This window comes from Aquarana catesbeiana, linkage group LG03 (assembly GCF_042186555.1).
Source record: "Aquarana catesbeiana isolate 2022-GZ linkage group LG03, ASM4218655v1, whole genome shotgun sequence".
Taxonomy (NCBI): Eukaryota; Metazoa; Chordata; class Amphibia; order Anura; family Ranidae; genus Aquarana; species Aquarana catesbeiana.
In genome coordinates, this window is record NC_133326.1 from 50,258,083 (window position 1) to 50,277,779 (window position 19,697).

At 44.3% G+C, this 19,697-nt stretch overlaps 1 protein-coding gene across 1 annotated transcript in view; it reads right to left on the reverse strand.

Moving 5' to 3' along the window:
• Window positions 1-15,051: 15,051 nt before the first annotated feature.
• The window catches only part of FES (FES proto-oncogene, tyrosine kinase), a 235,336-nt gene continuing 230,690 nt past the window's right edge, over window positions 15,052-19,697 (reverse strand). Inside the window, exon 19 of the mRNA XM_073618513.1 lies at window positions 15,052-15,462. Within this exon, the coding sequence (XP_073474614.1) occupies window positions 15,320-15,462 (143 nt within the window). The 3' untranslated portion in view covers window positions 15,052-15,319. The remainder of the gene's footprint in view (window positions 15,463-19,697) is intronic.

A 19,697-nucleotide genomic window follows, 5' to 3' on the forward strand; every position in this document is an offset into this window, starting at 1 on the left:
CAAAAATGAAAATTTTTGTTGCAGGGGATGCTCAAAATCTGATTTGTATCTTAGACCCATTTCACACTGAGGCGCTTTTCAGGCACTTTCACGCTTAAACAAAAAGCGTCTGAAAAGCTCACAAAAACCTATTTCCATTAAAATCAATTAATGCTTTCACACTGGGGCAGTGGGATGGCAGGGCGGTGAAAAAACGCCCCTCTTCATTGAGATTAATGGAAAGCTCTTCAAAAGCTCTCAGTGTTTTACTGGCAGTTTAGAAGTGCCTCACTGTGAAAGGAGCCTTAGTGCAGACTTCTGGGAAAATCAGTGAGCCAATCACACAAGCAGGAAATGACATACCTGGGAGGCATTCTGTATACCAGGGATATGCAATTAGTGAACCTCCAGCTGTTGCAAAACTACAAGTCCCATCATACCTCTGCCTCTGGGTGTCATGCTTGTGGCTGTCAGAGTCTTGTTATGCCTCATGGGAGTTGTAGTTCTGAAACGACTGGAGGTCCGCTAATTGCAAGTCCCTGCTGTATACCATCTGTGTACAGAACACCTCCAGGTAGCCATATTGCATTGCATGTTACAGAAAATTACAGCGGCTGCAGTCTGAAAAGGGAAGGTAATTTTTAATAACATTCAATTACAATATGACTTGTGTAGCAATTGTATATGCTGGATTATTATTATTTTTTTGTTTGCTATTTTGTTTCCAAAAAAGTGGAGTTACCCTTTAAATAATTTATCATATTATCACATGGCATACTTTTAAAGAAGAATTTAAATGAGGTTTTCTTTGCAATGAAGCATGTATTAACATGGTACAGGGTGTGTGGTGGGGTGATGCCAATGCAAGCAAAACATAGACATACCCTATGCTTAGATCTTCTAAACAACTTGCAAAACAATAAACCTATTAAGTGAATGTTAAACTATAGGAGTTCTGTGTAAGTGAGACAAAAAGCTATTCATCCAAACAGGAATTTTGTTGATAAAAGCATGCTGAAAGATTAATTACTCAAAGTTTTGCAACTTCGACGTGCCGAGTTTAAATCACCAGAACTACTCGTAGTTTGTATATTCTACGTGTGCTAATGGGTTAGTTCACCTTCACCAAAAAACTGCCTATGCAGATAAGGGGCGTCAGTACATAAAAACTGAATAAAGTTAAATAATGCCTTTGCTATAGGTGTAGGACATTTACGTACCTTCCGAAGCCTGGCCAAAAAACTCCCAGAGGTGGTATTATCCTCTCCTGCCTTGTTGCTAGGATGTTGCTAAGACGTTACCAGTCATTACTGTTCACTCCTATCATGATATTGAATGGAGATCACATGTGAGAAGGTTTGAATCAGTTGGGAGTGTCTTAGCAAAGTCCTAGCAACAAGGTAGGATGGGGTAATGCCATCTCTGAGAATCTTTTAGTCAGGCTTCGGGAGGTAACAGTGTACACCTATAGCAAGGGTGTTTTTTCACTTTAGTCAAAGATGCACAGTTTGTTTTTATGTACAGGCACCCCTTAATTGTAGAACCCTGGCTGAGAATGGCTTGTAGGTAGGTGCAGTCTACTTTCTCCACTGTAGGTGGCGATTGTTCGCAGCAACATTGCAGTTGAAGAGAAAGTCAAGAGGAACATGGTTCCTCTATGGTTTCCTGGGTCACTGGAGAAACTTTTTGATTGGATGCTGCTGCCCCATGTGACTCTAGCAACCATCTTGGGTCATTTAACCACTTCCTGTTCAGTGGCTGAGCCCACCGCTACCCCAGTTTTTTAACATTACAGCTGGACACAGTCCACAGCAATTTTAACTTGGGCTGCAGGGTTTGAAAGGTGGCACCGCCTGTCAAACCCACCCATTGAGGTCAGTAAGGCCGCACGCTTCACTTGCAGTTGAAGAGATGCTTGCAATGTAAAATTGCCGCTTGGCAACCACTTGAAGGGCTTTTTCTGGCCCTTTTTGTTTACAAGTTTAAATCAGTATTGTTTGCTAGAAAATTACTTGGAGCCCCCAAACATTATATATATATATTTTTTTTAAGCAGAAACCCTGGGGAATAAAATGGCGATTGTTGCAATTTTTTATGTCACGCGGTATTTGCGCAGCAGATTTTTTTGGGAAAAAATTAATTTGAGTGAATTAAAAAAAGACCCCACAATATATACTCCAATTTTTCAGTATGATATGAAAGATGATGTTATGCAGAGTAAATAGATACATAACATGTCATGCTTTAAAATTGCGGACGTTGGTGGAATGGTGACAAACTACGGTACTTAAAAATCTCCATAAGTGACATTTTAAATGCCTAAATAAAAGAGAAAAAAAAATTGGGACTTTGCATGAAGCACATGGCTATGAGATGATAAAAAAAAAACAATATATAATACCATGTTTATTGGTACATGTACACATTGAGTCATAACAAAATACAGTGAATAAATAGTATTGCTCATTGGTAACACATGGTACATGTATAAATACACCTACATATCACCGCACCATCGTGGTGTTGGCTAGTGACCTAGACCTCTCTAAGTAATATAAGAAAATACATTGATGGATCATAATTGTAAAATCAAGTAATTGATCAGATGGTAGCAATAGCATAGCATCGAAAGGGGGGTCTACCAGGGACGTGCAGTCAGGTGAGGCAGACCCTCACCTGCCATGAAAAAAGATAAAAAAAATAAAAAAAAGATCGACTTAGAGGGATCGAGTTTGGGAGGTATGTAGCTGAAGTCCTACCCCACCACTGGTCAAAATGTGGGGTTCCTACGACCTATGGTTCTGGAGATACGGGGCTCCTTGTGCAGCCTATCAGAAGCTACATACAGAGCGGCCAGTTTAAATATAAGCTGACACAGTGGCGTTGCAAGGTGGGGGCGGGGGGTGCGGGCCGCACCCGGGTGACACCCGCCAGAGGGGTGACACCCGTGTATAGCAGAACCGCAGCCGCTGACACCGCCCTCTGCCCTGTGCCTCTCGTCTCGCTCACTCTGTGTCCCGCGTGGAGCGGACTGAAGCTGCCTCCTCCTCTGTTTACATCCAGTGAGGAGGAGGAGCCCTGAGTGACACACACCTCTGTGTGTATACGTCCGCGGCCACGCTGTACTGAGGTACTGTACACTCTAAGTAGATTAATAGATGGACATGTGCCGGGGGGGCGCTATGGGAGGGGAGAGGGGTGCTTATACTGATGGGGGGTCTGCACTAGGGGGATTCTATACTGATGGGGTCTGCACTAAGGGGGATTCTATACTGATGGGGTCTGCACTAAGGGGGATTCTATACTGATGGGGTCTGCACTAAGAGGGGGTGTCTCTATTGATGGGGGGTCTGCACTAAGGGGCATTCTATACTGATGGGGGGTCTGCACTAGGGGGATTCTATACTGATGGGGGTCTGCACTAAAAGGGGGTGTCTCTATTGATGGGGGGTCTGCACTAAGGGAGATTCTATACTGATGGGGGGTCTGCACTAGGGGGATTCTATACTGATGGGGTCTGCACTAAGAGGGGGTGTCTCTATTGATGGGGGGTCTGCATTAAGGAGAGGTTATATACTGATGGGGGGTCTGCACTAAGAGGAGGTTATATACTGATGGGGTGTCTGCACTAAGGGGGTGATTCTATACTGATGGGGGGTCTGCACTAAGAGGGGGTGTCTATATTGATGGGGGGTCTGCACTAAAGGGGGGGGTGTCTAAACTGTGGGGGTCTGCACTAAGGGGGGATTCTATACTGATGGGGAGGGTCTGCACTAAGGGGGTGGATTCTACCCTGATAGGGGGTCTGCACTGAGTTTGGAGGTCTATACTGATGGGGGGGGGTGTCTGTACTGATGGGGGGGGTTTGCACTGAGGGAGGAGGTCTGATGTTAGTGAGGGTGATCTATACTGCAGGATCTGTACTTAGCGGAGAGGGGTCTGTACTGGGGGGGGACTATATTTGGTGGAGGGCGGGGGGGGGGGGGTGACACCAATTTTTTCAGCACCGGGTGACACCAACCCTAGTGACGCCACTGAGCTGACAAACTCTGTTTGTAGCAGATTGAGAGGATGAGCTCACAGTGCCTCTCCTCACTTCTTGTCAGAGGCACTGAGCTCAATGGACAACTTGGAGTCTTGGTCCAATGGTAAAGTATCATTAGCCCCAGCTGTCCAATAAAAATGCTGCAGTGGAGGCACGCCTCTCACTGCAGTGTCATAGAAGGGGGAATGTGTCTAAAAGACAAATGCTCCCTTCCAGCCCAGCCCTCTTGACTACAAAGAAAAAACATGCGTTTATGGGTATAAGATTTATTCCTATGTTTGATTTTCTCAGACAGTTAAGAGGGAGAATGAGAATCTGCTGCTGCTGAAAAGGTACAAGCTAAACCATATACTCTTATGCTATATGTTATAAGATAATAATTTATTATTTATCTATTTACTTTGAAATTACTGGTTGGAAGTCAAACTTCAGTAATTTGTCCGTTAACCCACCTGCTTGAGTACAGTTTTTGAAAATATAGTAAATTACCTTAAAAACAATATATAAAAATTATTTGTATATTACTTATGGTAATTAACCCCTTGCCACCCAGGCCAATTCTGACACTTCTCTCCTACATGTTAAAATCATCATTTTTTTGCTAGAAAATGACTCAGAACTCTCAAACATTAGAGTGCCCTGATTACATGTGTAGATGTCTCCTGTGAGGAGATGCCGCTGATCGCTGATTTGTCAGTGTGAGGCGAGGAGCGCCGATTACCGACATCTCTGTGTTTACATGTGACCGGCTGTGATTGGACACAGCCGATAACATGGTTAAAGAGCCACGGACGCGGCTCTTTACAGAGATCGGGGTCGCTCCATGTCCTAGCAACACGGCGCTGCCACTCTATAACGGTGGGTGGGCGCCAACTAGTTCTGTGGTGCTGCAGCCCCCCCCCCCAGCCCCCGTTTTACTAACCTGACCCCGATCTTTCTCCGGCCAGGAACGAGCACACCAACTCTAGCTGGCGTCTCGTGTCCTGAATGGATAGATTGATAGCAGCGCAGCTATTGGCTCCCGCTGCTGTCAATCAAATCCAATGATGCGGGAGCCAGGGGGCGGGGCCAAGTCCTGCATTCTGTGTGAATGGACACAGAAGTAGGACTCGGGAGCGCGCCCGCATAGGTGTCCACCTTAGGAAATCCTTCCCCAACGTGGGCACGCGATGCAGGGGGGATCAACCAGCACCGCCAGGGGACCCCAGAAGAGGCAGATCGGGGCCACTCTGTGCAAAACGACCTGCACAGTGGAGGTAAGAAAAAAGAAACGAGGGTTTACAACCCTTTTAACCGCTTGCCTCACGCACATATACTGCGGCAGAAGGGCTCGTACAGGCAAAATCACCTACCTGTACGTTGCCCTTTAAGAGGCAGCCGGTGGCATGCGCGCCCGCGGCAAGCTCCATGAGTCGGGTCGTGGGTCCCGCGGACTCGATCGCCGCGGGGATACCCGCGATCGCTTCACGGGGAGGAAGAACGGGGAGATGCTGATGTAAACAGCATCTCCCCGTTCTGCCTAGTGACATTGTCACTGATCTCTGCTCCCTGTCATCGGAGCAGAGATCAGTGATGTCACACTCACAGCCCATCCCCCTGACAGTTAGTAATCACTCCCTAGTACTAATTTAACCCCTCCCCGTCCCCTAGAGGGTAAACCCCTTCACTGCCAGTGTCATTTACACAGAAATCAGTGCATTTTTATAGCACTGATTGCTGTATAAATGACAATGGTCCCAAAAATGTGTCAAAAATGTCCGATGTGTCCGCCATGTCGCAGTCACGATAAAAATTGCTGATCGCCGCCATTTAAAAAAAATAATAAATTATTAATAAAAATACAAAAAACTATCCCCTATTTTGTAAACGCTATAACTTTTGCGCAAACCGATCAATAATCGCTTATTGCGATTTTTTTTTACCAAAAATATGTAGAAGAATACATATCGGCCTAAACTCAGGAAAAAAATTGTTTTTTTTTATATTTTTGGGGGATATTTATTATAGCAAAAAGTAAAAAATAATGCGTTTTTTTCAAAATTGTCGCTCTATTTTTGTTTATAGCGCAAAAAATAAAAACCACAGAGGTGATCAAATACCACCAAAAGAAAGCTCTATTTGTGGGAAAAAAAGGACATCAATTTTGTTTGGGTGCAACGTCGCACGACGGCGCAATTGTCAGTTAAAGCGATGCAGTGCCAAATCGCAAAAAGTGCTCCGGTCAGGAAGGGGGTAAATTCTTCCGGGGCTGATGTGGTTAAAGCAAAATGTGGACCAACAAAATACTGACAACAAGTGGGTGATCCTTTTTCCAACTCAGTAATTCTGTTTTTGATTTTTTTTTTTTTTTTGGTGCTATATCTTTCACTTGGATGTTTTAAGCTGTACTGAGTAAATACAGCTGGATAAAACAAAAACTGTGTCTGTCTTCATTTCAAGCTGAAAAGCAACAAAATGTGATTATTTTACAGGGGGTGATCCTTTTCTATAACCACTGTATAGAACTGACTTTTTTCTCGGGTTGTGAATTAAAATATCCAACATGGTCCTCGTACTGCAAAGTCTGAAGACCTGTATTGTGGAGAATGGGCTGTAACGCTGTTCTCCTCTCTCCTGTATTCTGCACGCTAGCTGTGCTACAGATGTAATCTTCCGAATCATCTTCTACCAGGTAAGATAAACATAAAGTCTATTACCCATGGAAAGTACTTTTAGAGCTCATGGAACCTCAGCTGCCCTAAAGTCATTTTTGTTTCTCTCCCTATCAGTTTCCTCTCTCCCAGGGAGCCCAGCATCCCTCGTCCCTGCTGCTGTATTATAATAATAGATGTTAGAGAATGTTCTCACTCACCCGTTCAGCAGAGCAGAACAGAATGTTCTTAAACATAATATGTAATGGTCCTCCGGTGGTAACTATTGTGATCAATCAGTTCTATAATGCAGAGTGCCAGGTACAAGGAACACCTTGTATTTTCCCACTACTAAGTGACAACCCTGACATGGCTTTGTTTGACCGGCATAATTTCACCGCCATAAAGCGGGACTTTACAGAGGGAAATTATTATCAGCAGTTGCAGCACTAATCAAATCACAGCATAAAACGCGTAGTTTAGAGGGCTCGTTTAAATAAGTCCTTCAGTTGTTTTTAACTACTTGACCGCCGGAAGGTTTCACCCCCTTCATGATCAGGGCATTTTTTGCTATTCAGCACGGTATGCAAATTAAATTTTATATCAATTTTTTTTTTTCACAATAAATAGAGCCTTCTTTTTGGTGGAATTTCATCACCTCTGTATTTTTAATTTTTTTGCTATATAAAAACGAAAAACAAACAAAAATTTGGAAAAAAAATACATTTTTTCTACTTTCCGTTATAAAACATATCCAACAAAAAAAAAAATCTAATTTCTTCATAAACTTAGGCCAACATGTATCCTTCTACATGTCTTTGGTAAAAAAAAAATTCCAGTAAGTGTATATTAATTGGTTTGTGTGAAAGTTATAGCGTCTACAAACTATGGTACAGTGTATCCGGAAAGTATTCACAGCGCTTCACTTTTTTCACATTTTGTTATGTTACAGCCTTATTCCAAAATGGATTAAATTCATTATTTTGCTCAAAATTCTACAAACAATACCCCATAATGACAATGTGAAAGAAGTTTGTTTAAAATCTTTGCAAATTTATTAAAAATAAAAAAATGAAAAAAATCCCATGTACATAAGTATTCACAGCCTTTGCTCAATACTTTGTTGAAGCACCTTTGGCACCAATTACAGCCTCAGGTCTTTTTGAGTATGATGCTACAAGCTCGGCATACTTATCTTAGGACGGTTTTCCATTCTTCTATGCAGGACCTCTCAAGCGCCATCAGGTTGAATGGGGAGTGTCAGTGCACAGCCATTTTCAGATCTCTCCAGAGATGTTCCGTTGGGTTCAAGTCTGGGCTCTGGCTGGGCCACTCAAGGACATTCACAGAGTTTTCCCGTAGCCACTCCTTTGTTATCTTGGCTGTGTGCTTAGGGTCGTTATCCTGTTGGAAGACGAACCTTCGTCCCAATCTGAGGTTCCGAGCGCTCTGGAAGTTTTCATCAAGGATGTCTCTGCACATTGCTGCATTCATCTTTACCTCCAACCTGATTAGTCTCCCAGTTCCTGCTGCTGAAAAACATCCCCACAGCATGATGCTGCCTCCACCATGCTTCACTGTAGGGATGGTATTGGCCAGGTGATGAGCAGTGCCTGGTCTCCTCCAGACACAACACTTGCCATTCAGGCCAAAGAGTTCAATCTTTGTTTCATCAGACCAGAGAATTTTGCTTCTCATGGTCTGAGAGTCCTTCAGGTGCCCTTTGGGAAACTCCAAGCGGGCTGTCATGTGCCTTTTACTGAGGAGTGGCTTCCGTCTGGTCACTCTACCATACAGGCCTGATTGGTGGAGTGCAGCAGAGATGAACGTTCTTCTGGAAGGTTCTCCTCTCTCCACAGAGAAACACTGGAGCTCTGTCAGAGTGACCATCGGGTTGTTGGTCACCTCCCTGACTAAGGCCCGTCTCTCCTGATCACTCAGTTTGGCTGGGTGGCCCGCTCTAGGAAGAGCTCTAGGAATATCTTAGAATCTGATTGCTTGACATAGAGTGCCCCTGTTGGAGTAATTTTCCCCACTTCCTGTTGTAGTGGCACAACAGGAAGTGGAGGTAAGTCTCTTCTGCAGAGACAGAAAAAATGCCTGACAGAGGATCTATCTGTCCTCCGATCTTCTACTTTAACCGCTTATAGACCGCCCCACATATACTGTGGCAGGGTGGCCCTTTAGTGCGAAATCATGTACCTGTACTTGATTCTTTTCTCCTAGGTCTGGAGCGCACACGTGCACCGCCAGCGACCCGCTCCCACACAGTTAGCAAAGCACCCCCTAGGGACACATTTAACCCTTTGATTGCCCCAATGTTAACCCCTTCCCTGCCAGTGTCATTAGTACAGTGACAGTGAATATTTTTAGCTTTGATCACTGTATTAGTGTCACTGGTGCCCAAAAAAGTGTCAAAAGTGCTACTTAGTATTCGATTTGTCCGCTGAAATGTCACAGTCCCACTATAAGTCGCTGGTCACCGCCATTACTTGTAAAAGAAAAAAATCTATAAAAATTCCATAAAATATCCCATAGTTTGTAGACGCTATAAATTTTGCGCAAACCAATAAATATACGCTTATTGGGATTTCTTCTTTTTACCAAAAATATGTAGCAGAATACATATTGACCTAAATTGATGAAGAAATTCGATTTTTTTTTTTACTTTTTCTTTTATCAGATATGATTTAAAACAGAAAGTAAAAAATATTGTTTTTTTTTTCAAAATTGTCAGGCTTTTTTCGTTTATAGCACAAAAAATAAAAACCGCAGCTGTGATCAAATACCACCAAAAGAAAGCTCTATTTGTGGGGAAAAAAAGGACATACATTTTGTTTAGGTACAGTGCCGCATGCCCGCGCAATTGTCAGTTTAATAAATGCAGCAAAAAATGGCCTGGTCATGAAGGGGGTAAAACCTTCCGGGGCTGAAGTGGTTAACATATCATAAGACAGAATGAACCAGTTTATTTTAATGTAGGTGAAGCAGAAATGGTGGCCGGCAACTCCAACATCTGTATAAACGTCTTTATTTCTTAGCACAGGAGTCAGTAAAAGGCTTACATGTTTCAGTGAGTAGCTTTAGTCACAGCAAAATGTAGGTGAAGTACAATATAAGGGAACAAGAGGCAGTGTGAATATCAACCATTTATTTATTGTAACTCAATCAGATAACAATTTCAATCAAAGAGACTTTCTCGTGTGTAGAAGTATTTACCCAATGCATGTGTATAAATGTATAAATGTGTTTTCATATGCTACATAAAAAATAAAAAAAATGCAAAAAGCTTTTTATTTGTAAAAATGAATCCTGATGCAGGATGCAAAAATTCCTAATCTTTGATGGATGTGGGTATAGGGATGTAACAATAGGGACAGAAGCCTTGGTGGCACATGTGCAGCTGGCAGACATGGGGGTACAGCTAAACCAGGGGTCCTCAAACTATGGCCCTACAGTCGTTCAGGAACTACCCCATTCCCATCATGCCTAGTCATGTCTGTGAATGTCAGAGTTTTACAATGCCTCATGGGACTTGTAGTTCTGCAACAGCTGGAGGGCCGTAGTTTGAAGATCTAAACTGTCACAATCAAATGCAGTCACTGTGCCCCATAAAATGCAGCCACTGTGCCCATCAATTGCAGCCACTGTGCCCATCAATTGCAGCCACTGTGCCCATCAATTGCCGCCACTGTGTCCATCAATTGCCGCCATTGTGCCCATCAATTGCAGCCACTGTGCCCATCATTTGCAGCCACTGTGCCCATCAATTGCCGCCACTGTGCCCATCAATTGCTTCATTGAGCCCCATCAAAAGCAGCCACTGTGCCATATCAAATGCTGCCAGTGTGCTCCCCGCCGGCCTGCCCTCTGCACTTACCTGTCTTGGTGGGACAGCTCCTCGATGTCCTCTCCTGTCCTCTCTTCCCGTCCTCGCTTCCCATCCTCTGCTATGATTGGACGCCTGGTGTCCAATCACAGCGTCTGTCGTTTCAGCCAATCAGGCGACGGGTAACAGATCCGAGCACCTGATTGTCGAAAATGCAGTTTAGTGTTAGGAAAGCGAATATTCATTCGCTTTTCTAACACAGCTGAGTGACCTGCGAGCTCCCAGCATGGCGCTCGCAGGTCATCTTTTTTGACGCCTATTTGAACCTATGGCTCTAATCAGGTGCTTCAAACCCCCCCCCCCTCGCCGCTGTAATTCAGGCGCCCGGCGTCCGAAAAGGCGCCGACGCCTGAATAGGGTTTGGCAGCTGCTGCCATAGATAGATTCATGTAATGCACGAATCTATCTATTGGTGATAGAGGGGGTGGCAGGAGACCACTGGTGCAATTGGTTGTATAGATTACCACAATCTGGCATTAGAATTATTCAGTAACTTAGCATATGACTGCTAGACACAGATCATTGTAACCTGCACTTAGCTCTTTGTCCTAATAAAGCGATATTAAACCCCACAACAAAAATGTAATATTTTGCAGCTTTCCAATCTTTAAATGTGGTGGCTGCATTTGTTTTTTATTTGAGGCTTTTTCCTTTCATTTCATCTGCTGATCCAGCCAGTTCCATATTTCATGTTTTAGGTTGTCTCCACTCTGGATGTAAGAGCAACAGAGACACCATTGGACAGCAGTCTTGTCAGTCTGGGGAGAGGGTAGTGTTAAGCCGGCCATAGATGGATCAAATCTTGGCTGGATTGACTTGGGTACAAACAGCCTGTCTGTTTTTTTTACATGCGATTACTGACGGTGGCTATAGCCGCTAGCAGTAATCATTGTGTTCTGCTGGTGGGGAAGGCTCCCCATTGGCAGAACACAATAACGCTGCGGGAGTGACCCCCCCCCCAATCAACACTGACTGTCAATCAATTTTCTTTCTTTCCTTTCACCTGTGGTCGAAAGAAAAGAAAATCGAGTCATCTATGGCCTGCCTTAGATGCAGTGGCATCTTTAGATGAGCTTGACTAGCAAATTGAAGCTGATCTCCAAGTAACACTTTTAAGCAGCTACAGCAACAGTTCTTTTTCTTTTGGGATAAAGGTTTTACATGAATTAATAAAAGCTGACCATTGTAAGCACCCCTGTCAGTGCTCAACCCTCTAACTGCAACATTTGCTGGTGAGCTTGGTCTGTTAAAGGAAATTGTAAAATAACAGGCTTAGGTTGCAATCATACTCTAGCACAGTGGTCTCCAAACTGCAGCTCGGGGGCCAGATGCGGCCCTTTGCTAGCCTTTATCTGGCCCTTGGGGCACTATCCCTCCCTCTGATACCAACAACTGGACAATATTCCTTCCACTGACACCAACAATGGGGCACTCTTCCTCCCACCGATACCAACAATAGGGTACTATTCCTCCCACTGATACCAACAACGGGGCAATATTTCTTCCACTGACACCAACAACGGGGCACTATTCCTCCCACTGACACCAGAAATGGGGCACTAGTCCTTCCACTGACACCAACAATGGGGCACTATTCCTTCCACTGACACCAACAATGGGACACTATTCCTCCCACTGACACCAACAATGGGCATTATACCTCCGGCCCCCTCAAAGTGTGAAGGACAGAAAACTGACCCTTTGTGTAGAAAGTTTTGAGACCCCCGATCTAGTGTTCCTTGAATGCAAGCAAAACTGCTCAACAAATGCAGCAAAACACACATGAATCTTGACACTCAATAAGGTACATGAGCTACTTTGCCACATTTGTTGGATGTAGGGCAGCCCATTTAAAAAAACAAGGTGCCCTATGTGTTTGGCATGGAAACGTGTGGGCAGTGTGATTTTGTGAAAGTTCGCAAAATGCTATAATGTGAATGCAGCCTTAGGGCTCGTTTACATTGGCGTCACTGTCTGAAGAGCGATCTGGGGTGGGTGTTTGACAGATGAAGAGAAAGTGTTATATCAGCTCTTCATTGCTTTTTTTAACCTCTAAAAACCTACATTACTGTGTAAACAGAAGGTGGATGCAGGGCAGCCCTATTTATTTGAATGGGTTACATTCAGCGGACGGTCCTGCCAGCAGAAAGCAACAGGAGGGATGATTTTTGCCACTACTCAATGCAAAGCATCACTGCCACCGTAGGTGTTCATCTTTGTCCATGGCCTTTGCAGCTTAAAGTGGATCTCTACCCCAAATGGGAAGTTCCAATTTAAGGACTCGTTCCCCTGTTCCTCTTGAACAATTGGCACTTTTGAGGAGCGGAGGGGAGGGGGTGAAGGTAACCGATTTTGACAGGTACCCACTTCCGTCTCGACCATCTCGGCGGTTGTAAATGGAAGTTCTGCTCCCTTCCTTCCCCCTGCAGTCTTCTGGGACACAGACAGGTCCCAGAAGACTGCCTCCACCATTCACGATGCACAGCGCGACTCACGCATGCACAGTGGGCACCCGGCTGTGAAGCTGCAAGCTGTCACAGCGGGGTGCTCATAGTGAAGGTGCCGGCACCGGGGACAGCGGGTGAGACCGACTGGGGTGAGCACACCGCTGGATCCTGGGACAGGTTAGTGCCTGTTTTTTAAAAGTCAGCAGATGCAGGTTTTTGTAGCTGCTGACTTCTATTTTTTCCACAGGTGACTGGAACTTGGCTTAAAGAGGGAGTGGTATGGGGGCAGTAAAAACAAGACTCAACCATGTGGTTTTACAATTTAAACGAGCCATTAGTGGTCGGATCACCAATTGAGAATAAAGGAAGAAAAGCTTAAGGGCTCATTTACACTTGCTTTGATTTTAACAAACGTTAAAGAACCTATCCCTTCAACATGCATTTTTGATGCTTCCGTGATGCTTTTCTGAAGTTTTAATGAAGCTTGGCAAATGCCCTGTGTGTGTGTTGATGTTCTATTTGTCTTAAAGGGGCTCAGTAGATTCCCCAACCCAGTAATACCCCCAGCTCATTAGTACCTCTAATCGGCAGATTGTTAATACCCCCACTCAGCATACCCTTAGTTCATAAGTACCCTTGTTCAGCAGGTCCCTGGCTCAGTATTACCCCCAGCTCTTTGCATGTCCCACTCAGTAGTACCCCCAGCTCTGCTGATCCCCTGCTCATTATTAAACCCAAAATCTGCTCATTCCCCCCACTCAGTAGTAACCCCCAGTTCTGCTAATCTCCCATTCAGTAGTAACCCAAAGCCCTGCTGATCCCCCACTCAGTAGTAACCCCCAGCTCTGCTGATCCCCCAGATATTAGTAACCCCCAGCTCTGCTGATCCCCCAGATATTAGTAACCCCCAGCTCTGCTGATCCCCCAGATATTAGTAACCCCCAGCTCTGCTGATCCCCCAGATATTAGTAACCCCCTGCTATGCTGATCCCCCAGATATTAGTAACCCCCAGCTCTGTTGATCCCCCAGATATTAGTAACCCCACAAGTCCCCACTCATCTCCCACTATATTACTTTCATGCTGGACACCACATGTGACATCTGCTAGTTTCTACTGCCCTGGTCCCCCAGCTCTGCTGGTCCTCTGTAGCTCAGTCCCGTCTCTCTCACCTTTTGCTATAGCGCCCGTTCCCATGTTGCACACCACGTGTGCCATCTGCTAGTTGCTTTGCTCAGGAACCAGCTCACCTTCCTGCTGCTCCACGCTGCACACTAGATGTGACGCCTGCACCAGACACTCCCAGAATATTTACGCATGAACTGGAGGTGACTACTAATTATGTCTTTCTGGTTCCCTTGTTGGTTTCCCAGTGGATCCAATACAAAGCCAAACTAACTCTGAATAAATGCCCCTCAAAAACTGTAGGTGCTGTAAGCGAGTGTTGTTATAGACTTCTATGGAGGCAATAGAGGTCATTTGAAGCACCAAGAAAGCGACATGGAGTATAATTTTTGAAGTAAAGCAAACGCAACTGTGTGAACAGGACTGCAAGGTAACAATTTTATTTAGAGACAGGGGCTTTGATTGGCATTCAGAGCTCTTTAAAAAAAAGTGTGTCCAATGCCACATTTTGATGCAAGCAGGGGCGGACTGACCATTGAGCCACTCGGGCACTGCCCGAGGGCCTTGGGCCACTAGGGGGCCCCATCAGGGTTGCCAGCCTCAGTAAAACCAGGGACAGTATGTAAAAATCTGTGTTTTTTCTCTCTGAAATGTCCCTTACCGACATCCTTTTGGTCTAAAAATCCCGAGATTATAGCTGCCCCACCTCTCCAGTACCTTCTCAGCCAATAAAAACATGTCTGTGTATACATGTATGTGTATACTGTGTGATTGTATACTGTGTGTGTGTGTATACTGTGTGGCCCCATAATCTCTGATTGCCTGGGGGCCCAATAATCTTCTATTGCCCGGGGGCCCCATGAGTTGTCAGTCCGCCCCTGGAAGCAAGTGTAAATGAACCCGAAAAAGAAAACAAATGAATCAACTGCATATAAGGTAAGTTGCAACATAATACATTATTTAATAAAAAAAATCTTTCATGGTTTGTTAGGAAATATAAAGGAAATGTCTATTGGAGTTAGGTGAATGGGAAATGTCGGTGCATTTTATTATCTACACGGAGCAGTGGTACCGCGCCATTGATAATTACGTTACATCCCTTGGATCGGATCAACGCGTGCATCACACAGATAGTACAATGATAAATAAGACCTGCCTCGGGCACCTGGCCTGGGAAGCAGAACATACAATAGAATCAGTGGGAATTATCGATGTCTCTTCCGGATACTGATGAGTTCTTGGTGCACAGCGCTGAAGCTTGGACGTTTCCTGGGGTCATATTCCCAGCAGCGCAGCATCAGTTCATAAATATCCTCGGGACAATTGTCTGGAGCTGGCAGACGGCTTCCTGCAATCATAAGAACATCTTTTATCTTTCTTATTTATATATAAAAAAAGACATAGCCATAAATTGGAAGATTTGGTATAATCTGTTGGAGGTGTCGGTATGTCCCGGAGACAGAATGTTTGATGAGAGTCATGGTCGTCTTCCATTCTATTCAAAACACTGATGTGTTTTATCCCTGTCACAATGTTAAAAGACTCCTCCTGAATAATTTAGAAGACTCTACATTGCTCGATTCACTTGAACATTTTGAAAGAAGCTGTAAGCTGAGAGAGTGCAAATATTTTTAAAAAACCAAAATAGCTATTTGTCTGCTTCCTGACAAATATCAGAAATAATTAGAGTCGGATTTTTGTTCTTGTGCCCATGAAAGAAAAGTCGGTCTTTTCAACTTTTTTTTCTTCCATCTTTACCTCCAGTGCCTCTTTTTTTCCTCATTTTTTTGTCCTATCCCTTTGTACTTGGAAAACATCACTTCCTTTGATTATTAAAAAAAAAAAAAATTAAATACAATCATCCAAAAGAGTTGCCATGCTCTAAAGTCTCTTGCTCAATATATAATCTTTATTTCCAGTACACTGCTCAGTACAAGCTGCACAGTTTGGAAGCGTCCCTGTTCTTCTTCAGGTGTAAGAGCAAGGACGCTCGAAATAGTGCAGCTTGTACTGAGCAATGTACTGGAAACAAAGATTATACATTGAGCAAGAGGCTTTCAAGTGCAACAACTCTTTCGGATGATTATAGTGTTGGCAACTTGAAGCCTGTCAGTTTTCTGCATCCCAACACACTGAGACATCTGAGATCCTATCCTATCCGCCTATTAAATAAACCAATTCAAAATGTTTTGTATGCCGTGGCAAAAATCGTCTGGTTTCATGTTGCCACCAAACAAACCATAGTTCACTCATGAAGTGCCCTGCATTGGACTTCTAATGCCGCGGATGGGAGCTTGTTGTCGGAAATTCGGACTGTGTGTAGGCTCCATCGGACATTTCCCATCGGAATTTCCGTCACACAAAATTTGAGATCTGTTTCTCAAACTTTCCGTCAACAAAATCCGTTGTCGTAAATTCGGATCGTGTGTACACAATTCTGACGCACAAAGTTCCACGCATGCTCGGAATCGATCAGAAGAGCCGCACTGGCTATTGAACTTCATTTTTCTTGGCTCGTCGTACGTGTTGTACGTCACCGCGTTCTTGACGTTCAGAATTTTCCGACAAGATTTGTGTGACCGTGTGTATGCAATACAAGTTTGAGCCAACATCCGTCGGAAAAAATCCCATGGATTTTGTTGTCGGAATATTCGATTGTGTGTACGGGGCATAAGGGGTTAAAGCATAAATAAATGGGAAAATGATTACTGAAAAATTAACAGCTATTTTGTTAGGTACATGAGAAAAAAATATCTTCCTTCTTCTTTGGAAGCCATTTAAGTGCCTACTATACCTGTTGCAACATTATGCGTTTTGTGTGGAGCATCAAGGCATTTATCTTGGACAGAGTGCCCATGCCATCTTCCTTTGTCTATATATAGATCTATAGACAAATATAGTGTACATACACATATACTGTATATATATATATATATATATATATATATATATATATATATATACAGTATATATACGAGGACTGGAGCGAAAGTAATGAAAAAGTGGACATAACTTTTTTTTATTAACTTACATAGGGCAATCAAATTTTACATGTTGGTAGACAGTAACTCTTCCTCTATAGTAACTCTACTTCTTTTTCATTGCAGGTAAAAAATGTATTCCAAGCAGAAGCAACGTGCTGTCATTGAGTTCAGGCTGACCGACATTGATGGTCTCCCACTGAGTGGTTTGTCTTCAATGCTTTAAACTTTTGCATCCATCTGTGCACATTGCTCTTGTCAATGGCGTCATCTCCCTAAACATTCTGTAGCCTTCTGTGGATGTCAGACAGACTGCGTCCCTCCTTCAAGAACTCAGTGATGGCACATTGCTGCTGCTGGGAAGCCATTACTTACCTGGAATGATATAGAAAAAGAAGAGGTACTAAAAAGAAATAGTTACTTTACCACCGTCAAATTTGAACAACCTACATACTGTAAGATATATATATATATATATATATATATATATATATATATATATATACACTGTACACACACACACAGTATATTAATTTAAAAGATTATTTAAAAAAATAAAGTTATGCCCACTCTTGCATTACTTTTGGTACACGAAATTATATATTAGAGTATCTCACGAAAGTGTGTACACTCCTCACATTTTTGTAAATATTTTATTCTATCTTTTCATGTGACAACACTGAATAAATGACACTTTGCTACAATGTAAAGTAGTGAGTGTACAGCTTGTATAACAGTGTAAATTTGCTGTCCCATCAAAATAACTCAACACACAGCCATTAATTGTCTAAACCACTGGCAACAAAAGTGAGTACACCCCTAAGTCAAAATGTCCAAATTGGGCCCAAAGTGTCATTACTTTGTGTGGCCACCATTATTTTCCAGAACTGCCTTAACCCTCTTGGGCATGGAGTTCACCAGAGCTTCACAGGTTGCCACTGGAGTCCTCTTCCACTCCTCCATGACGACATCACGGAGCTGGTGGATATTAGAGACCTTGCGCTCCTTCACCTTCCGTTTGAGGATGCCCCACAGATGCTCAAAAGGGTTTAGGTCTGGAGACATGCTTGGCCAGTCCATCACATTTACCCTCAGCTTCTTTAGCAAGGCAGTGGTCGTCTTGGAGGTGTGTTTGTGGTCATTATCATGTTGAAATACTGCCCTGCGGCCCAGTCTCCGAAAGGAGGGCACCATGCTCTGCTTCAGTATGTCACAGTACATGTTCGCATTCATGGTTCCCTCAATGAACTGTAGCTCCCCAGTGCCAGCATCACTCATGCAGCCCCAGACCATGACACTCCCACCACCATGCTTGACTGTAGGCAAGACACACTTGTCTTTGCAGTCCTCACCTGGTTGCCGCCACACACGCTTGACACCATCTGAACCAAATAGGTTTATCTTGGTCTCATCAGACTACAGGACATGGTTCCAGTAATCCATGTCCTTAGTCTTCTTGTCTTCAGCAAACTTGATGCAGTGTGCAGCGTATGGTCTGAGCACTGACAGGCTGACCCCCCACCCCTTCAACCTCTGCAGCAATGCTGGCAGCACTTATATGTCTATTTCCCAAAGACAACCTCTGGATATGACACTGCGCACTTGCACTCAACTTCTTTGGTCGACCATGGTGAGGCCTGTTCTGAGTGCAACATGTCCTGTTGAACTGCTGTATGGTCATGGCCACCGTGCTGCAGCTCAGTTTCAGGGTCATGGTAATCTTCTTATAGCCTAGGCCATCTTTATGTAGAGCAACAATTCTTTTTTTTAGATCTCCAGAGAGTTCTTTGCCATGAGGTGCCATGTTGAACTTCCAGTGACCAGTATGAGAGAGTGAGAGTGATAACACCAAATTTAACACACCTGCTCCCTATTCACACCTGAGACCTTGTAACACTAATGAGTCACATGACACTAGGGAGGGAAAATGGCTAATTGGGCTCAATTTGGACATTTTCACTTAGGGGTGTACTCACTTTTGTTGCCAGCGGTTTAGACATTAATGGCTGTGTGTTGAGTTATTTTGAGGGGACAGCATGTCCATTGCAGCCTCTGTGTGCCGGTCTGCAGCCTCTGTGTGCCGGTCTGCAGCCTCTGTGTGCCGATCTGCAGCCTCTGTGTGCCGGTCTGCAGCCTCTGTGTGCCGGTCTGCAGCCTCTGTGTGCCGGTCTGCAGCCTCTGTGTGCCGGTCTGCAGCCTCTGTGTGCCGGTCTGCAGCCTCTGTGTGCCGGTCTGCAGCCTCTGTGTGCCGGTCTGCAGCCTCTGTGTGCCGATCTGCAGCCTCTGTGTGCCGATCTGCAGCCTCTGTGTGCCGATCTGCAGCCTCTGTGTGCCGGTCTGCAGCCTCTGTGTGCCGGTCTGCAGCCTCTGTGTGCCGATCTGCAGCCTCTGTGTGCCGATCTGCAGCCTCTGTATGCCGGTCTGCAGCCTCTGTGTGCCGATCTGCAGCCACCATTGCGCCGATCAGCGTGTCAGAAAAATATACGGCGGCCATTCCAGTGTTCAAAAGCCGCGCCTCCTCCTTCTATTTGATAGGCAGAACACTCAATTTCCCAGCAGTCAGTGTTCAGCCCATCACGCACATTCTCTCCTCCTCATACCA